This window comes from Scomber japonicus, chromosome 18 (assembly GCF_027409825.1).
Source record: "Scomber japonicus isolate fScoJap1 chromosome 18, fScoJap1.pri, whole genome shotgun sequence".
NCBI classification, from domain to species: domain Eukaryota; kingdom Metazoa; phylum Chordata; class Actinopteri; order Scombriformes; family Scombridae; genus Scomber; species Scomber japonicus.
The window spans coordinates 18,957,732-18,979,224 of record NC_070595.1 but is presented as its reverse complement, the minus strand read 5'-3'; the positions used below and the strand labels follow the sequence as shown (position 1 = coordinate 18,979,224).

The 21,493-nt window shown below is 40.5% G+C and overlaps 3 protein-coding genes across 3 annotated transcripts; all 3 read left to right on the top strand.

Annotated features, from left to right (window-relative positions):
• The first annotated feature begins 7 nt into the window (after positions 1–7).
• On the top strand, positions 8–6,871 carry dnajc7 (DnaJ (Hsp40) homolog, subfamily C, member 7). Its single transcript, XM_053338734.1, has 14 exons — positions 8–99; positions 861–949; positions 1,074–1,198; positions 1,779–1,892; positions 2,196–2,270; positions 2,359–2,477; positions 3,358–3,511; positions 3,715–3,879; positions 4,284–4,375; positions 4,518–4,591; positions 4,744–4,890; positions 5,023–5,175; positions 5,295–5,357; positions 5,465–6,871. Exons 1-14 carry the CDS (start codon positions 26–28, stop codon positions 5,500–5,502), a joined length of 1,482 nt encoding a protein of 493 aa, XP_053194709.1. The 5' UTR covers positions 8–25; the 3' UTR covers positions 5,503–6,871.
• Positions 6,872–7,122: 251 nt separating this feature from the next.
• Positions 7,123–9,910, top strand: odad4 (outer dynein arm docking complex subunit 4). Its single transcript, XM_053338719.1, has 11 exons — positions 7,123–7,248; positions 7,333–7,464; positions 7,603–7,756; positions 7,862–7,923; positions 8,192–8,342; positions 8,442–8,648; positions 8,728–8,935; positions 9,021–9,107; positions 9,353–9,549; positions 9,695–9,795; positions 9,875–9,910. Exons 1-11 carry the CDS (start codon positions 7,123–7,125, stop codon positions 9,908–9,910), a joined length of 1,461 nt encoding a protein of 486 aa, XP_053194694.1.
• A 4,691-nt stretch (positions 9,911–14,601) lies between these two features.
• Positions 14,602–20,016, top strand: cnp (2',3'-cyclic nucleotide 3' phosphodiesterase). The gene is made up of 4 exons (XM_053338769.1): positions 14,602–14,687; positions 16,512–18,161; positions 18,262–18,389; positions 18,562–20,016. Exons 2-4 carry the CDS (start codon positions 16,550–16,552, stop codon positions 19,021–19,023), a joined length of 2,202 nt encoding a protein of 733 aa, XP_053194744.1. The 5' UTR covers positions 14,602–14,687; positions 16,512–16,549; the 3' UTR covers positions 19,024–20,016.
• Positions 20,017–21,493: the final 1,477 nt, after the last annotated feature.

The window sequence follows — 21,493 nt, the reverse complement described above, 5'->3', positions numbered from 1 at the left end:
CCGCCCCCTTCCCACTCACGGCAAAATGGCGGCGGAGCAGTGTGATGCTGTGAACATGGACCCTGACATGGAGCTGCTCAGCGACGAAGAATTAGAAAGGTAAAACAAATTGACACAATGTTGTCAGCGACTGAAATACTCATGTAACGATTTGACTTAGTGATATGTGTCGTTAAAAGTCGTTGTCACGTCTATTTTTCTTGTCACGCTGCGAAAAGCTAACTAGCCCAGCCACCGCTGTTTAGCTAAATTTGGCCCCCCGGGCAGCTTTTAGCTCGGCTGTCCTCCAGCAGTTAACTCCTGTGTGCTGGATATCTGTGTTACAGTCAAGCAAATTGTAACATCTGTAAGTCTGCTGTTGCCTGATCTGCCTGAGTTAAAACGTGTTTTCTCATTATTGCGATATTCCCATGATGATAATGCTGACACCATTCACTCATTGTGTGATCGTGATGTAACGGGAAAATGTGAAAGGTTTCCAAAAAAAGTAATGGCATTTGCCCCCCAGCGTGGTGTCATATGTTCCTGGCTGTGCTCCCCCTTTAGCTACGTGATTTACCCTGCTGGCTCTTTCTATGTTTAGCTAACGCTGGCCAGTGCGCTATCTGATGCACACTGCCATTGACAGTACTCGACATGCTCTATTTAGATAATTATGAATGCTCGGATGTCACACCCTTACAGTACAGATGATGATGAACTTTTACACACACACAAGTTCAGTACTTCTCTTTTTAATCTTTGATCAGGCGACCATCACATGTGATCACGTTGGCTCCTCTACTCTGCTCCTCTGAGACTTTGTTTTCTAAATTTTGCATCTAACCTTGTTTTGTGTCTTTGTGCCCACTTTTGCACAGGGAAGCGGAGGGCTTCAAAGAGCAAGGCAATGCTTTTTATATCAAGAAGGATTACGCTGAAGCATTCAATTACTACACCAAGGCCATAGGTGATTATTCTCAGTATAATAGTGATCAGTCCACCTGTTGTTATTTTAGGAGATGATGTTGATTTCCTGAACGGATCGTGTTTGACTTTGACTGGATGTCAAAAACTATTTTTTTCCTATACAGACATGTGTCCAAAGAACGCAAGCTACTATGGGAATCGGGCTGCCACGCTAATGATGTTGTGCCGGTACAGAGAGGCTTTAGAGGATTCCCAGCAAGCAGTACGACTAGATAACACTTTCATGAAGGTGAATTGTGGGAGACGAGTAGTGTATCCTCTGGGATTGTGAAATATTTCAATCTGCAGTATGTTGTATTGTTCTGCATACACTTTCTCTTTTCATTCACCTTTATCAAAGGACTTCCTACATTTACTGGAATAATATGGACAAGCTCTAGACAGAGGGCACAAACACACACACAGCAAGAACCAGATTTATAACAGCATATCTTTTGCACCTTGGATTTTAGCTCCTAGCAAGTTGTAAACAAATGAGTGAGTGTAATTCAACACATTGCAGGGCCATTCAGCTTGCACAAATTACTAGTTTAATGCATATATACATTGTTGTGACAGTGGTTCCTTGTTACATATGCTATAACACACCCCTATAATACTCCAGTGAATAATAATGCATTGCAGCATGGTAGCAATATGATGTTACAATAGTTAATAAACAGTTAAATCTCAAATAAGTAATTTACAGCTAGTCAACTGTTGTTTGTATTTAGCACACAGTGCCCAACTGAATTAACAAGCATGCGGGCTCTAGACAAATTGCCAGTGTTGTCACTTCAGCGTGTGAACTGCATGTCTCTCACCCACAGGGCCATTTGCGAGAGGGCAAGTGCCACCTGTCCCTTGGCAATGCTATGGCTGCCAGCCGGTGTTTCCTCAGGGTTCTGGAGTTGGAGTCTGACAACAGCCAGGCTCAGCAGGAGGTAAGCTGCCCTCAGTTTTAGAGGGCATGATCTGACAACCCGTGTGTGATTATCCTCTATCAGGGAAGCTTTGGCAAAGCTAGTGAAAATAAAGTGCAAAAGTCTGATACTGAGCGGTTTAAGACGAGTTCTGCTAGAGTTGCTGTTAATCTCTAATGAGCAAGCTGCGAGGCAAGTTTTAGTTGATTTGATTTTACAAGCGTATCACAGTAGTGTTGCCAGTGGTAGCTGAAAAGCAGTGAAGTTATCTGACTGCTACAGGTCTTTCACATTGTCACTGAATACCACAAATTCCTTTGTCAGCTGAAGAATGCAGAATCCATCCTCGAATATGAGAGAATGGCAGAGATTGGATTTGAGAAGAGGGACTTCAGGATGGTAAGCTACTCAGTGGTTACAGTCTTAGTTAAAGGCACTGACATGTTAAGCAGCACAGACTATGCAAATGTGCTGTGGTTGTCCCTAGGTTGTCTTTTGCATGGACCGTGCCCTGGAGCCTGCCTCAGCCTGTCACAGGTTCAAGATACTGAAGGCAGAGTGCTTAGCCCTGCTGGGACGCTACCCAGAGGCCCAGTCTGTCGCCAGGTGAGGCAGCATATTTAATAGATGCTTGGAGATTTAATTATTCATTTCTCATTATTAGAATTATTCACACTCAGCTCAGTGGAAACTAATGTAAGATGATAACACAAAATGCCATATTTTTGTTGTGGGGTTTGCGTTTTCTTTAAGATTGCTATTAAACCTGCAATGCAGAGCTTTTGTCTCCCCCTTCTGGTAGTGAGAGTAATTACACAAACACTGTTGTCACATGCTTAGAATGTATGCTTACAGGCTGCTGTAGTCTACTCCGTCACTGCTGTTGCTCCCTTCCCACACATTCATGGGAAAAGGACCGGCTATAAAACGGTGGATACATTTTTTTCGTCAACAACCTCCGCAAAATGACTAATTTCTCTATCAGAATTTCATCCTTTGGGCCCAATCATTTTTGGAAAGTCTTGAAAAGCCACATTATTAAATCATTTTATCCCCATTCTAGTTAGCGGAGCGCTAAACTGGAAGTTAGCCGGCTCAACCAGCGGAGGTCTCTGATGTGCATGCTCTATGGGTGCTGGGGCCCACAGAGCATCCACAGTATGCATGCTTCAAGGTAATTTCTTTACATCAGGAAGTAGCTGTTTTGGATTCACGAGCCATTGAACAACTTTCGTAGGAATGAACAGAGACCCAACTCCTATGCTGTATCCAGTTCTTATAATACATCCGTGGTTGATCCTTCAGCTCTGCCAAACCAATTACAGACACCTCCAGTATACTGCGAAATACAGAGAGATTTACCTGGCAGTGATATGCTTAATCAACGTTGTGTGAATTCATTTGGCAAATGCTTGAATGTAATGAATGTTTATTTATATGTTAAAGTCCTGTACTCCAGCTTTTAATGTTTTTTTCCCTTATTCAGTGATATTCTGCGAATGGACTCCACTAATGCAGATGCACTGTATGTGCGTGGTCTTTGTCTGTACTATGAGGACTGCATTGACAAAGCTGTCCAGTTCTTTGTCCAGGCCCTGCGTATGGCTCCTGACCATGACAAAGCTCGGCTTGCATGCAGAGTGAGTATTTCAGTAAATAAAAATAAACCATTTTTCATTTGTGTGTGAATTCCTTTAAGTACAACTATGACATTAATATCTATATGGGAGCCTTTTGCTTCGAGACGGCCAAAGAAGAAACAACATTATGGTTTTCTTTAATCCATTTAAGTGTGAGTAGCCTAGAGCAGCTTTTAAGGATGTCCTATATAATGTTTTCCCAGAATGCCAAAGCACTGAAGGCCAAGAAGGAGGAGGGGAACAAGGCCTTCAAGGAGGGAAACTTTGAGGCAGCCTATGAGCTGTACTCTGAGGCACTAACAATAGACCCTAACAACATCAAGACTAATGCCAAGCTGTATTGTAATAGAGCCACTGTTGGATCTAAGGTGAGTAACGTGCAGTGGTTGCATTAACATCTGGCAAGTTGTTTTTTTGTTATGGTCAGTTGCAAATTACTTTTTGGCACTTTTGACAGCAGATAAGAAAATATTGCAAAGGAGAATTGACCCAATTACAGCTCTGACAAAACACACACAAAGGGTTAGAAGATAAGAAGAGCGTGAGACTTGTAACCAAGGTAGCAGGTGTCACTCAGATACTTAAATGAATACGTCAGCAAGAGGACAGACTTGCAGAGTTCTCAAACTGCCCCTGTAACAGTATACAGTTTTAGTTTTTGTATCTTTGCCACATAGTACTTTTCTCTGTTATATTATCAGAAGAAGGCCACGGTGTCTCCCTCTCTATATTGTCCTTGTGTGTTCATGTTTTTTTCTTTTTCGTTCGAAAGCTGAAGAAACTAGAGCAGGCCATTGAAGACTGCACAAAGGCCATTAAACTGGATGAAACCTATATCAAGGCCTATTTACGGAGAGCACAGTGGTATGTGCAGGATTTCTAACCTGACTTTCATTCGAGACAATAAATGACATTGCATTTGGTTGTCAGACAAACGGAACATAGTGTCACAGTTATTGTAATTGTGTAAAGAAACAATAACGGATATGTGCGTTCTTTGCTGCAGCTACATGGAGACAGAGATGTATGAAGAGGCAGTTCGAGACTATGAGAAGGTTTATCAGACAGAGAAAACAAAAGGTGAGAATCAGACTCTTACTTACAGCACCTTTTATATACTCCTTATTCTACTTTATCACACACTCCCAATTTTTGACTTGTTTTGAAATGCAGTTTTGCCACCTGCTGAAATATTGCTTGTTAACATGCCCAGTCTTGTTTTTATTTCTTAGAGCACAAACACCTCCTAAAAAATGCCCAGCTGGAGTTAAAGAAAAGCAAGCGAAAAGATTATTACAAAGTGCTCGGGGTGGATAAGCATGCCACAGAAGATGAGATCAAGAAAGCTTACCGCAAACGGGCACTTTTACATCACCCAGGTGAAGAAAGAATATCCTTTAACCACAGAACAACCATTGTGCATTTCCTACATATTGGTATATGCAGTTGTTCTGCAGCCCAAATGACTCTTCTGCTTTTGTGTTGTTTTTTTCTCCTTTCTTACCCTGTAGACCGTCACAGCGGAGCTAGTGCCGAGCTGCAAAAGGAAGAGGAAAAGAAGTTCAAAGAGGTGGGCGAGGCCTTCAGCGTGCTTTCAGATCCTAAGAAGAAGTCTCGCTATGACACCGGTCAGGATCTGGAGGATGATGGCATGAACATGGCAGGTCAGTACATGGACAAGCCTTGAAGTGTGGAGGGGGGGGGTCTCAAGGGTTGAACAGATGCAATTACAACCTGGCTGGAAGGTTCTCTGATATTGAGTTTTGCTTTCTGTTTCCACCAGATTTTGATGCCAACAACATTTTCAAGGCATTCTTTGGAGGACCAGGAGGTTTTAGTTTTGAAGGTAATTTATATATTGTGTATACAAAATCATGCTTTCTACTGTCAGCCATATGGACTGTATTAGAGTAAGAGTATGTCAGTGATTGACTTGTTTGTTGTTTGTTTCAGCATCTGGACCAGGAAATTTCTTCTTCCAGTTTGGTTAATTGGAGGATTTATCTACCTACACAATTACTACATCAGGACTTTTCAACAATGTCAAACCCCCCGAACCACCATCCGTATTTAATGACTGACTGATTGCAAGTCAGATTTCTGTCTATGCCATTGACTGATTGAATGCAACCCAATGACCACATGCAGCAAAACGATTTAACACCCGTATAGCGAGGAGACGGAGGCGGCTCAGTCTGAGTTGATAGTGTTACTGGTTTTGGATTTGTTTTTCTTCTCTCAAAATGAAACAAGCTTGAAAGTCAGTAATGGCTAGCAACACTGGTCCAAATATTCTCAGATTTTTTGAGATAGGAGAGATCGTGCAGCTATTGTATCAGAGCTTTTAGGGATCCATGCAGGAGGTCACATCCTGGGGAAACTTTTGAGATGCAACTGAGCATTGAGCAAGCTATTATCTGACTCGTCTCAATTTACTGCTGAAGGAATATTCTCTGCATGAAAATAAATAACTTGCTTAATGATTTCTGAAGAAAATCACTGAGCAAGCAACCCCCCCTCCCCCCAAAACCCCTACTTTTGAAGAATCTGTCAGACAGACAGACAGTTGGCTGCTACAAATTCGCACTGAAAACTGTGTCCTTGATATAAGCCAATAGGAGCAGTTGAACTTTTTTTTTTTTTTTTAATTCACCACAGCTGGAGCCTAGACCTACATATAAAATACAGCCGAAGCACACTAGAAAGATGGCAGCAGAGACAGCTGTGCTGGCTTTGTTGCCTGCAAAGTCCCCTTCCCTTTTGTTGTCACAGGTTTTATGTTTGATGTTGCCATTCACAGATTGTTGCATTGCACATTTTACTGGAATGTAAAGTGTTGATGTGTGATGATGGTTGATTGTTTATTTTCCATTTTTTTTATTTTGATATGTATATTTATTGTAAATTTTGCTGTCTGATTGAACTGTCATGGTAAGATGAGGACGCTCTTCCGCTATGTTTAAAAGAGATGCCAATAATAAGACACAAAATCAGGAAGATGATTGTTTTGCTTGGTAAGCATAAATATGCACAGAAATAGAGTTGCTTTTTGTGTTCCTTGAATGTCATGCAAGCTGTCTTATTTTACTCAATGCCACAGATATGCTTATGGATAGAACAAATTTGACTGTGTTTTGCTGTTGTCTAAGAATGTGAGGCGCTGCGTGATGATTGGAAATCTTGGCTGTTCAGTCACTTCCTGATGAGTGCGTTGTTCACTTGGTGCACTTCATGAAGAAAAAGGAAGGCGTCCTCATCTTTTTCTCTCATTGTTTTTGCCCTTATGGTGAAACCATCCTGTCTTTTACCCTTTTGAACAGTACCATCCATGTCAATAAAGTTGGCTTCCTCAGAGTTTCCCCTAAATTGTGTTTGTCATTTCTTCTATAGAAAAGAGTTGGCATTAATTTAGGTGTTTATTAGTTCATGAGTTATAATAACAAAATATAAATAGGTGTAGTAAGTAGAGCCGAGCTGTAGATGGCGCGGTTTCCCCTATTTCAATGTATTGTGGTTGCTAGGATACGAGTGGACGCTAATGTGCTTGGACGCCTTTGCTGTTGTCTTGAAAACTGTCCGCTGTTGTGAAAAGTCATTCATCCTGAAAAAAAATGTCAGAACCAGGCGGAGATCTCGACGGCCAAATGCCAAAAGGTTTCTTCTCAACCTTAATGGCCGATGGGGAGTGGTTGTTCATGAAAGGGGAGTATAAGAAAGCTATAGAGAGCTTCACAAAGGTAAGTCAACCCCTAAAATACACACATGGCACTTAAACTGCAACTTATACAAGTATGTATGGCTCATGGATGCTCCTCGTTTAGGCTCTGACTATAAAGCCTGATGACAAGACCTGCTTTGTGGGTCGGTCCAAGTGTTACTTGAAGTTGGGTCAGTCTGACGACGCCTTAAGAGACTCAGAGGATTCACTGAGAGAAGACAAGTCATTTTTCGAGGTAAAAAAGGAGGTTACAGAAAGATGCATATGTGGGTGTTTTCCACTGCTGTCTTCTTTGTGACAGCCCTGAAGTTAGCCCTCAATGATTCATGAAAACTGGAGCAAATGAGTGTTTATTTTTTCCCATGTTTTTTAGGGCTTGTACCAAAAGGCAGAAGCTTTATACTACATGGGAGAATTTGAGTTTGCACTGGTGTTTTACCATAGAGGACAAAAACTACGTCCACAAATACAGGAGTTCAGGCTGGGCATCCAAAAAGCACAGGAGGCCATAGAAAACTCTGTTGGCAGTAAGTTTACTAGTATTTTGTCATGTATGCTTAGTTGTATTACAGCTAAGGAATTCCTCCTCACACCTAAAAACTAAACCATTTTTCTTCTCTCCAAACCTACAGGCCCTTCCTCTGTGAAACTTGAGATTAAAGGGGACCTGTCATTCCTCCAAAAAGATGAGGAGGTAAGTGTGTTAGGTACTCCTTTAGTGAGCCAGTGTTTAAGGACAGCTTGTAGGCAGATCTCCTCTATAGATAATTGCATACACAGCCGCCAAGCAGCTGCAGCTCAAAATGGTGCTTTTCAGATTTTCTTATCCTTTCCAATAAAAAAAAAAGACAGATATATTCCAACCAATGAATTACCATAGATTAGTTGTGTATATGTAAAGTTCAACCCTGCCCTTCTTTCTAATACACAATATTATATTTCTTATTGACTGGCCGGTAAAGAGGGCAATGCCGATTACTGCCATTCAGCATCTGACGACAAAGAAAAAAAAGCTGACCAAGATGACCCCAAAGAGTGAGAAGACCACCAAACAACTGCTGGGAGAGTTTTACAGTGATAAGAAATATCTTGAAAACCTGCTGAAAGATGAAGGTACTGTGTTATTATTTATTTGCACTTCAAACCCACCTACAATTTAGTTTTTAACTTTTGATAGACTAATATTTAAAACTGATACACATTGTTCCGCAGATTTAGTAAAAGCTAAGACGAAGGATGGGGAAAGACTGCAGGACGTCATTCAGAGCTGCCTCACATACCTCGACACTTGCACTGAGTTTTGGAACCAGGAGAAACCTATCTGCACTCGGGAAAGGGACCCTAAAAAAAGGCCCCGCCATACTGCCCCCTGTGAACCCGCTCAGTTTATCCTGAAGAGTCTGGATGACATTGACACAGGTAAGGCTCCTGACTATGCTCGTTGCATTTTAGAAGTGTTTCAGTAAAAAAAAAGCTTTTTGTATTTTTGCTGTTTTAGAGTTGGTGTCTGGAAACCCACAAGGTAGTCTGCAGAAGGCTGAAGAAGTCCTGAAGATGGTGCAGAAATGGTCAGAACGAGAGGTGCCCCATAAAAAAGAGGTTTTGGGAAATTTGCACAGTTGCATCGGAAATGCTTTGATCATCCTGGGAGATATGGACAAAGCACTTCAGCATCATAAAAAAGACTTGGAGTTGGCTAAAGAGTGGTGAGAATTTGAAGAAATGATGAGAGAGGAGTGACTGTATGTGACAAGAAGAATGAATTTATTAATCTTTATTTCTTATCAACAGCAAACTCCCTGATGCAAAGTCCAGAGCTCTGGACAACATTGGCCGAGTCTATGCCCAAACTGGACAGTTTACACAGGCCATTGAGATGTAAGTTAATAAAATAACTGACATCTTTTGCTGTTTAATAGTAATCTTGTCTAGTCACACTTCTGAATTAAAGAGTACGGCCTAGACCTGCTCTATGTGTAACGTGCCTTGAGATTACTTTTGTTGTGATTTTGGCACTATATAAATAAAGATAGAGATTGAGATTCTGTGGCACTGGCATTGTCTTACACTGCAATTACACATTAATGACAATGAATTTATTCCATTTTCTTTGCTCTCTCCAGCTGGGAAAAGAAGATTCCCTTGATCCGTGGCGGATTGGAGAAGACCTGGTTATTTCACGAGATTGGTTGGTGTTACCTGGAGCTTAATGACCACGAAGAAGCCCGAAACTATGGCATCCGCTCAGTCACTGCAGCTGATGAGATTGCTGATGAGAAATGGCAGCTTAATGCCAGTGTTTTGGTGGCACAATCAGAATGTAATCCTTTCTCAGATTTTTTAATTTAATATTAGAAACTTTCATGATGTCTTGCTATTTAACTTTAAGTATGGTACTGTAATACTGCTGTCATTGTACAAACTATGGACCTGATCTTTGTCTGTACTCTTGTGTTTCCTCTAAGTGAAACTTGGAAACTATGAATCATGCGTCTCCCACTTCGAGAGAGCTTTGAACCACGCCAAGCTGCAAAAAGACGACTCTGCCATGAACGCCATTCAGAAGGTCTCTGTTGTCATCTGTTTCACTTCGTCCTATTTGAAGACATTTTTCAATGCTGACATTTTTTATTCTTGTTTTTAAGGCTCTGGATGAAGCAAAGAAGCACCTATCACAATGAGGATGTTTCCAATCATTACTTGTGGTGCTTCAGGGAGCAGCTAGAGAGAAATACAGAAGAGAATGATCATTAAATGAAAGTTGATACTTTAGAACAAGTCCAATAAAAGTAATTTCCTTCAGATGTGCAGCTGAGATATTTGACTTTTTATAAAGAAAGTGTGCAGAAACTGCTTAGAAAATGCATTGATGCAAGCCTTAAAAGCAATTGTGCTCAGAATGTAATTGTGTGGTGGTTCTGTTAAAGTTATATTAGGACCACTGGTCTCATAATTTTATAGACTGTAAAGTTGAACTGTTCTCTGTAGAGTACAAATATGTATATGGTACAATGCTTAAAATCTCCATTTCTAGTCTACTGCGCTAGAAATGATTTGGGGAATTGGATCCAGTAAGGGCATTTTTGTGGTGTTTCAAGAGTCACATTTACCAAAGCTATTTGATTTTACAGAATACATTTAAGAGAACAAATGTTTGTATTCTCAGTGTTGCTCAATCCAGTCCAAGCCTATTTGTGATGATGGATTTTGACACAATTCTATGAAAAACTGATATCTACAGACAATACCTCAATTCAATCACACTGACATATGCCCATATGGTTTGATTTATAGTCCAACCAGATGACTTTTCTGCAGGGTTTACCCTAATATCACTACTACTGTGATCAGAGACAGGACAATAACAATTACTGAATAGTTTCTGCTTTTTTTATGCTACCTCCCTGTATCTTAAATTTTGATCATGAATGTGTTCAAGTTATGAACTAGGAGTATTTAGAGAGGTGTTTGAAACCTGAAATTTTAGACCTGAACTTGTTAAAGCTAATGTCCCTTATTGTATTGAATGTACATGGTAGGAGAATGTGCATCTGTGTCTCAGCTTCACCTGTCGAACAGTGACCACATGTTCTGTTTTCTTTCAATTGCCCATGATTTTTTGTGTTGTCCCTTTTCAATCGCTGATTAGTGGTCACTGAGCCTGTACTTGGTTAGGATCCGTCTCTGCTTTCTGTCTCTGACAATGGAGAGATATTATGCCAATTCATAATTGCTTTTTAGAACCGGATAACATTTTAATCTACTTATGCTTTAAATTTCTTCCCACAATGTTCCAGATAGTTTTTTTTTTACATTGTGTTATAATTTGGTTTACTCTAAATTTGTGTTTTGAAAGCAGTGTTGGTGTGAGACTGGTCAGAGTGTGTCTGAGATGGAGCAGTTAGTCTCAGCACAAACTGACATAGGAGACTGTTTTCTGTGCTCAGCTCTGGGTTTGAAGGATTTAAGAAGGAGGGGTACTAGGGGGGCTGGATTCAAGGTAATTCTGCTCTGCATGCATTTGTTGGTGTTTTTCTTTGCACATGTAAAACTTTGGCTGCAAAATTCTGCCTATAAAGATTCTGCTGGATGCTTGTCTGAGCAGGTATAGCTATGATGACTGAGTGGACCCCATACCTCACAACCATGCGGCGCAATGGGCATCAAATACTTTAAGCCATATTTTAATTGGAATTTGGAAATTATAAGATTTTCTTGTAATTGCATTTATACCTCTGAGCTTTTTCTTCTAGTGCATTCACGGCCTTGTTGAAGCTCCCTGATGATTTTACCAAAGTAGGTTTAATTTATGCTATGTTCAGTTCTGACAGTACGTTTCTATTATGTCTAGCTGTTGCCTCCGTCTCGTTCAGTAGGACACAGTAGAACAAGGTCATCAGCACAAAACAGAGACTTCACCTCTCCATGTAGGTGGGAGAGGCTATAGGAACACTGAACAGCAAATTCAACCACTTTTTGTTGAGTGTACATGAGATAAAAGACATAACATCAACATCAGCGTATCACAATATTATGCAACCCCTAATTTAGATTCTAGTCTAACCGCAGTATTGCACAATGTCTTGGTTAAATACAGGTTTAACCACATTGTATACACAGCACAGACCTTTGGTTATAGTGTTGAAGTTTATATATGAAGGGTACATCCATGGTCGGTGCTGCAGTATTTTGGGAGGAAGCCAATATGATTTTTAATTAAGATGTAGGCCTAGTGTTTGTCAGTGAAAACTAGTATTCTTCTGTTATAACAGTAATTTAATGCTGACACAGATGCCACAGTGGTTACTAGAGTCGGATTGATTCCCTCTCTTTTGAATGAGGGGAAATAAGACCTTTGCACCAGATGTCAGGAAAACATCCAGACTACTGCATGCTGCATCTCTGGGGTGCTCTATTTGAGCATTTAATTTTCGATGCTGTATGGACCACAAGCTCTCCTTGGCCAGAGAGATTTCGTCTATGTGGTCAGTTCTTCCCAAGCAATTGGGAAACCGAGGGTGTTTTGGTTGTCTTTATTGTTTCTTATATAGTTTTTCTTTTATAATGCATTGATCTGAATTAATTAGATTTATTGGTAATTCTTTGTGCAGATTTCCCCAATGTGCTCTCCAGATGTCACCATTTTTGATGGGTAATGCCTGAGGTTGTTTTATGTTGAAGTTGTTCCACATTACAAAACTGATTTTGATTAATGGCGTCCTCTTTATCTTCCAAGTTTCACACGGGTATAAATTTGTCTTTGTTTCTAATTGTACATTTATATTTGCTTAAAATGTCATTGTTCCTAATGCATAAGGCTGGGGTTTTTGGTCAACAGTGTTTTTCATTTGCTGTTTTTCTCAGGTCTTTTCTGATGGTCTTGCATTCTCCATGAAACCATTTATCAGCATTTTTCCTTTTAACAAGCTTCCTTTTGTTTTATAAGGTCAGCTTTAGTAGCTGCCTTATGAAATATCATATTGATGTTGTCAGTGGCCTTGTTTACACCATCTCTTTTAGGTGCATATTGATTTCTGGATGTGTCATTCATTAGATAAGGTGAGTTCAAGGCCACAAGGACATCTGGGTTATTGGAGCACATTTATTTGGTCGGTGGTCTGAAAGGGGGGGGGGGTGGGCTGCTGTCTGATAGTGAATGCACTGATAGTAGAGGAGTCCATGTCAGTGAGTGCATAGCCTACTCCACTGGACTCAAGATATGAAAAGTATGTGTCTCTCTAAAGTGACACCTACTTTTTGGGATCAGAATGGCGTCACAGATGACGTGATTGTGGTTTACAGCAGCTCAGGAGTGGACTGGGATCCAGATGAATCTACGAGCTCATGTTATTTGCTCTGGCAGATGCGTCTGGACCACTGATGAATTATAAGAGCATGGTCTGATTTAGACAGATTTCAAGCCGGTCTGGACCGGGTCTGGACCAATCACAACCGCTTATCTAATATGGGGCGATGACTATACAGAAATGTACGTTGCACGCACGGTGCTACGTCACATGTTTCGTTTTCTGTGATTGTTATTTTACAGCTTAATTGGTCTGGCGATACAAGGCTAGCTCAAGAGGTGTGTGTGTCTTTCTTCTTCTTTTACTCATAAATAATAAAAATACAAGCAATATGATCTCATCCTTATTTGTTAATGCTTTATTAAACAATAGAAATAGCAAGTCAAGTCAACCATGGCATTATTAAACATTTGGGAATGAGTCCAAGAAAGAGAAGAAGCCATACAATAAATGTATTAAAATACATAATAGATAAATATGTTGTATTTATGTATATATTTAGATTTTTTAGATGGTGATTGTGCTGCTGTGTGTACTTGTCTGGGGATGACAGATGGAAATTAGCTAATAGCCTAGCTAAATCTGGCATGAGTCATCTTGTCATTTTGAGATTAATGTTTGTGTGTGTGTGTGTGTGCATGGTCCTCGTTTAACAAAGACTAAATAAATGAAGTTATAAGAAAATTAACATAAATCAATTGTCACTTTAATTAAAAGGAGAGTCACCCACCCTTTTATGTCTACTTTTACTTATTTTCTTCTTATCTTTGTTTTCCTTTTAATACCCCTCCCCACACTCCTGGTTTTACTCACTTTATTTTATAGTGACCTTATTTTTTCCTATTATATTATTTATTTTTATTAATCTTTTATTACCTTTTATTTTATTTGGGTAATCTTAATTGTTTACATTTTTATCCCTTCTGGTGTTTCCTCTATTTTTTTTCATATATAAAGCACTTTATGTTACATGCAAACTTCTATTTAATGCTCTATTCTAGTCTAGTTTTTATTTTATTTTTCTCTTTTTATTTTTCAGTACTTTATTTTTTATTATTAGTGGCATTGTATGTTTTATATTGTATATTATTTTATGTTTTCCATGTTTTTACTATTATTGGGTTTTATTTTTATTTTTCAAATTGCATGTTTTTTATGTTTTTTGTGTCCAGTTCTTACTGTTAAATGTTTGTTTTTATGTAAAGCGCATTGAGTTTCCCCTGGGTATGAAAGGAGCTATGTAAATAAAGCTGCCTTGTCTTACACCCTGTATGAAAAGTGCTATACAATTAAAGTTTGATTGATGGATTGAGTAACAACAACAACAACAACAACAACAATAATAATAATAATAATAATAATAATGATGAGTAGAAAAATACTTTTTTTAATGTATAAAATATAAAAAATGATTTCTTTGTTATTTTATTTTATTATCTTCTTCCGGTCTTCAAGGGCGTGTCCATGGTCCCGCCTTTATGCGCGTTCCCGACCCCCCCCCCCCCCCCCCCCCTCCTCCTCCTCCTTTTCTTGAAGAGTGAAGCGTGTGCACGTCAGCGCGGAGGATTGCCTTGTCATTGTATCCAGAGAGAGAGAAACGCGTGGTCAGCGGCACCACAGACCGACAGCTTCTCACTGCAGCCTGTATCTGGTAAGCTGACATTTTTACACATACACACACAAAAAACCTTTCATACAGTTTTCTATCAGTCTGTTCGTGATTGTTTCACTCACACCGACTGAGAGAAGTTGTTCCGGCAACACGCAGCCACTTTTATACGCCAGAGAAACAGCAAACGTGGCGCTGGTGATGATAATGTTGGTGCCAAAATGTTGAGGCTGGCAAGCTAAATTGTGTTTATTGTGCGGCGTGCTAGCGCTGGGTTAGGTGCACGCCACTCCCCGCCTGGCCACATTGTGCACTTATTGAAATGTTGTCTGTTAAATCCATCGATTCAAGTCCGTTTAAAAAAAAACAACACTTGAACGCGGCCCTGAGCACTTTAAAAATCGTCGCTTTTGTTATATGAATGTATTATTTAATCCAAACTTGCCTTTTAAAACAACAAATAAAAGATCCTCTCTCGCTGCGCCATTTACTGTACCTCGCTTTATAAACGTGACGGGATTTGATAAATCAGATCAAGTGAGACTACGTCGTTTATTTATGCCATCTGTTTTGATGCCATCCATCTGTCGTGGTGTATTACAAACAGTTTTTTAACATTAGCCTGCTGGTCTTTGTTAGTGTGCAGCTTCCCCTTCTAGTCTCATGACACGATGTGGTTTCCCACATCTGCTTGAATCAAGCACAAACACACATTCGAAACTGACACATATAAATATAAAAAATCAAGATGCCACACATGCTGGTGGAGGTCGCTGCACTATGCAATGAAGTAATCATCCCGTTTGTAATCACCCTTTGTCTTATGTTTGCTGGCAAGGGCTGGCGCTGTTCATGTCTCTCCTGCGAGCTTTCAATACATCATCCAGTCTTCAGTTTACTGGAAACTAAAATGTGTGAGGTGTTATGTGCTTAAGGTGATATTATTGTATTATCCATCTCCTGCACATCCAGATTGTTTTATGAAAAGATGGGAGAGTGAGATGCATCATATAAACGTCCACAATCTACAACCCCACCCTCTTTTTTTTTTTTTTTTTTTTTTTTGGGTTTTGTTTATCATGATGATTTTTTTGATTATGATATTGAGTAACTTCCTGTTTAAGACATAAACCCCCATTAAAGTGTTTGATATTTTGCCTCTAGTTAAAAAAAAAATGCAGTCAGAAGGGAGCACAGTTCAGCATCTACAAAAAAATGTGACTCATTCACTTTTTACACACTGACTGCGCATCTAAATATTTTAAATTGCGCCAGCGTAGCTACCCAGTATAACCACAGTGTGATCTACAGGCCAATGAGCAGCTCCCATTGTGGAGCAGTTGGGGATGAAGGGCCTTGCTCAAGGGCACCTCAGTGGTGGTAATAAAGGTGGGGCGAGCACTGCTTCTTCACTTTCCACACCCAGAATTATCTTGCGGGTTTGGGCGATTGAACCGGCAACTCTCTGGTCACAAGCTCGCTTCTCTAACCTTTTTAAGCCACCATTGTCCCTTTTATATTATGATTAATAAAAAGGCAATTACATATTATGTTTTTTAAAACCACTTAGCTGATATGAAATAGTTACATTTCCGTATAATCGTAGTTGTGTTTTTTCTCTCTTCAGATGCTGTCAAGCCCAAAATCTAACATTTTTAAATCTGTTGAGTCAGATTTGATTTAAATATGTCGCCGTAGAGAATTTATTTAATGAGTGATGGAGTAATTAAACAGAAAAGAATCAGCTTAACGATCCTGTATGTTTCAGCTTGTAATGGGTGGGGAATGGTTGCTGAAGCTTGTATGTGTTTAGTCACATTTGGACTTTTCTCTCTTCTTTCTTTTCTTTTTAATGATATATTTAAGGTACATGGTGGTGTGCAAAGTCGGACTTGAAGCCAGACATGGATACTGAAATAAGCGGCGAGGTTTTAGATGCGTCAGAGACTCCACAGCAAGAGGAGGCTGTAATGGAAAAAGAGGTTGTGTCAAAGCTGGAGACGCCAGAGGAATCCACAGAGCCTGAGAATCCACCAGCTGCTGATGAAGAGACTGAGCAGCTGGCAGTGAACGGTCATGATACTGAAGGAGCAAACTTAAAAGAAACAGAAGAGTTGATTGTGACCGAAAATGTCACGCTGTCTGATGAGAAAACAGAAACGGAGACTGAGGACGGCTCGCCCAAAGCAAAATCTGAAACGGAGTCGCTGTCTGTTGCGGTGCCACCACCAGAACCAGATGAGTCATCTGAAAAGATCTCTGACCCAGTTGCAGCTTTAGACACAGAACCAGAAAACATTCAGCCTGGACAGCCGCCTGTGCCAGAGAAAAACCCAGAACCTTTGCCTATGCAAACGTCTCTGGCAGACAGCAGCCCTGTCCCAGAGCCAGATGAATTGCCGGAATCGGTTCCAGAGGCAGAGCTGCCAAAGCAAACATTACCTGAACCAGTCACACTGCAGCAGCCAGTAGATACACAGCCACCCAAACAAGAGGAGAAGGCACCAGAGCAAGGGGACACTGAGCCAGAACTGAAGACTACAATGGAAACTGCAGCAGAAGGAGTTGTTAAAGCGGGGGCAGGAGATGATGTCGTATCTCAGCCTACCAAGGAAGATGAAGAAAAACAAGAACCAGCAGTAGCTGTAGCTGCAGCAGCAGCAACAGAGACTGTGCTGGTGAAAGAAGCTTCCTCAGAAAAGCCAACAGAGGCTGTGACATTAAAGGAGGAGACGCCAGCTGAAAGTGAAAATGTGAAACCTGCGGAGGACGAGAAGAAAGCAGAACCAGAAAAATCAGTTGAGTCTGATACTCCGAAGGAAGCTGAGCCGGCAGCAGCGGCAGCAGCACCAGAAGATGTCAAACCTGAGCAGAAGGATGCTGAGCCTGAAAAGGAAGAGGAGAATACAGTCCCTGCATCTGGCTCCCTGTCTTTTGCCCTCCTGGAGCGAGAGGAGACCAAAGATGCCCTACTGAGCTCTCGTACCCTTGTTGTCCTCAGAGGCCTTCCAGGAAGTGGCAAAAGCTTCTTGGCACGCGCCATAGCCGATACCTACAAAGACCACTGCACTGTCGTCTGCGCTGATGAACACGGTGTAAAACCAGAGTGTCCAGAATCCTCTGCGGATGGATACAAGGCTGTGGACGAGGCTGTGGTGGCCTGCTGCAGTTCAGGAACGGCTTCCTCTGTGCTGATTGTGGTCGATGACACCAACCACACCCAGGATCGGCTGGCCCGCCTGGGTGAAATCGCCAGGGAGCACCATCTTGTTACTGTGTTCTTGGAGCCACGTACAGAATGGAGACAAGATATAGCACAGCTGAAAAACAAGACCAAGCGTGGACTGGAGGAGGCCCAATTGGAAACCATAAATAGTCAACTTGAGGAAATGTCCCTTCCTCTTTACTTTGGCTGGTTTCTTCTGTCATCAATCCAGGATAAGATTAGGTGCACATCAATGGACTTTCTGAAAACGCTGGACACCTTGGAGGCCTTCAAGAAACATGCAATTGACTGTGAGTTTTGTTTAAAGTTGTTTCATGTATTACCAACATTTATGTTTATGTCTCTTGTGAGCAGACTAAATATTTTTTTTTTTTTTTTTTGTATTTACAGTCACTGGGAAAGCTGAGAAGGAGGTGGATCTGGAGCAGTACTTTAAAGCCAAAGGAACTCTCCACTGCACCACAAAGTTCTGTGACTACGGAAAGGCGGAGGGTGCCAAAGAGTATGCACAGCAACCAGTAAGACACCAGTCATTCAGCTAATGGTTTGGTTATAGAAAATTAGCAGCAAGTGATCAGATAGATATACATTTGATTGCAACATATTGTTTGATGTTTATTACTTAAGAACTTCTTGTGTAATTGATTCTGGGATATTTCCTCATTATTTCCTTTCTCTTCCGCTCTGTAGGCTGTTACAGATTTCTATGGTTCTGCATTTGAGCTGTCACTGAGCGCTCTTTTTGTCACTCCTCGCACTTTTGGTGCCAGAGTGTCACTCACTGAGGAGCAGCTTTTGCTGTGGCCAGATGATGCCGAAAAGGAGGCGGCGTCTACTGTCCCTGCAGCTGCCTCCCTGCCTCTGGGAAGCCGCGCCCACGTTACTCTGGGCTGCGCAGAGGGTGTCCAGCCAGTTCAAACAGGTCTGGATCTGCTCCAAATTGTAGCCCTGCAGCAGGAAGGCCAGCAGGGGGAGCTGGTCGAGGAGATGGAGCTCGGCTCGCTGACCTATTACGGTGAAGGAAGGTGGCTGCTCAGTCTCAGAGAGCCCATCGGCGCCCCGGCGTGCTTCTCCAGCCTCTACAAGAGCAAGTCCGACTCAACCAAAAAAGAACCAGAGAAGAAAAAGAAGCCAAAGTGCACCATATTGTAAATGGCATGGAGGATGTGTGGCTTGGGATGACTGGTGAATTAAGATGTAGGCTTACTCCGTGTAAGATTTGTGTGTCTGTGCAGTGTTTAGGGTTTCAGTTATAGCCACCCTAAATCCACGAGCTGTGTGCCTTTTTACTGTTGATTTGCACCACAACCCAAAATGCCTTCAATCCAGCTAGGCTTGTTGTTGTTAAACTTGATCAGTATCCTCTTACACATATCAATGCCAGAGTTGCAGTACCTGGTTATTTGCTGAGGCATTGTTAGCTGCAGTTCTAGACCGGTAGTATAGCCTTCTCCCACAGCTCCACAGTTATCCAAAACTTAGATTTAATCTTCTATACATTTCAGTGTTTCTCCGTATTCAGATGTGAATGATAAACTATGTACTTCCATAGCATGCATCCCAGGTTAATGGTATCAACATATAAACACATTTCTGACCTGCTTTAAGTAGCTCTGCCTCTTTGACAGAATTTGTCTGGTGGTTTACTTTGGCTTAGTTGTAAGTTAAAAAAAAAAAAAAACAAACAAAAAAAAAAAAATAGGTGTCATTTCCCTGCAAGTGTGTGTTGCGCACAGCCTAGGAAATAAATGTTCCAATAGCATATGGGCCAAAGTTATCTATTTGATTAAGTGTATTAGAATGAATGTCATTTATAGAGATCCCTCCTTGTAAAATCTTTGCACTGTGCATTGTTTGAAAGGGAGACTGCTGGTGAATTTGGTGTTTGTTTCAACAGCTTGCACTTAGTACTTATCAAATGCTGTGAATCCAACTCCATGTTTTGGAATCTTTTCTACTGCGCAAGACTGCACCATTGATCCCTTTTTATTCTCTTTAAACGGCACTTCATGTATTGCATTTTTTTGATTTGTATCCTCTGTGACTGTAGTTTTTTGAAGGGCAAGTCCTACTTTGTGTAGCTCTTATGAATCACTATTTTTGCACTTGTTTTGTACACTTAATAAAAAAGAACATGCTTTGCTCCAGGAATGCATTTCGCTGTCTGTTCAGTACTGTTTTGTGAAGCTCAGCCACTAGCATGAAGGGTGATATCTAGGTCAGTTTAACTGCACATGGTAATTTTTTAACAGCATGCTTACTGTAGTTAACATTTAAACCAGCAGAGGGCGCACTTCACTTGTACAGAGCTAAGGGGGGAAAAAAGTTCAGTAGAGTTCAGGCACTTTGTGGTAACTTGAACATCCCACCTCACCACATGACTAAATATTGTATTTTCAAACATTTCATTACAGACTGGATTACACCATTTGTCCGAGACTGAACTCCATTTAGCTTGCCCTTGCATCAGAATCTGGCACAGTAAATATGGTGCAAATTTAGACCGTACAACTGCCAAACACTGATAACTGTAGTTGAGCAAGTGCACAGCTGTAATGTCAACACTCCGGTGACCCATTTCCTACCACAAAGGTGCATCACACTCTCACTCCATATCTATTATGCTGTCTTACACTTACAAATTCTAACATCATACAATATTGCATGTGTGCTTATTAAACATAAAACTAATTCTATTATGATTATTTTTATATGATCAGGTGGATGGACAACTGTTTCCACAATCTGCTGCTCCCACTAAATGAAAAAATAGAAACTCTTTCCTTAAAAGTTACTTGAATAAACTTACACTACACATTTCTTTATGAACTGGCTCTATGTCAAACAAAAAATAAATAAAATAAAGATGCAACTTTAAAACTAATTGGTTCTGTTAAAATAAAACAGTGGAATATAAACTAATTGTTAATGTTTTAGGCCATGTACAGGTAAAACACTATGAACCGTGTCACTTTCATAATTACTAAGACTTAAAGTCCACTATGGTGAGGTGTGTGTTGGCTGTATGCAATATCAACTGGTTTTCTCATTGGCTACTGTGTAGATAAAGAAACAATGCCAACCAATCAACGCAGGCGGCTGATAATTGTCCTGTTTTCTCCTGGAGTGGTACGTGGGAGCTTTTGTGAGGAAACTTATGATACGTTCAGGTGCTCTCTGACACCCACGTGTTTTCTTTTCTGTAAAGTCATCTTACGTAGAGTTACTGGAAACTTCTATTGTGTTTTAATCAAAACCCAGTACAAACAAGTGCACTTTTATTAATGAAGCTTATTTCTTGGCGGCATTTTTAATGGTGCGAGGAGCTATTTTGGCTTCAATGAATAGGAGGTGTCATTTTGAAGTGTCACCTACACAAGCTAACAATAATTTACTTTTTTTTAATTAAAACGAGAAATTAACAGAACAGTTTTTTTCTTTTATAATTGTGTAGTCTGATAAAATAGAACCCATACTAATAATAATGAAAACAATGATGATGAAGAGGAGGAGGATGGTGATAAATGGTGATTTTGTTTTTCCTCTTTATTTCCTTATCATTTTTTTGGTGGGTAGCTTAATTTAATGTGGGATTATATGTAGGATAGGCATATACCTTTTC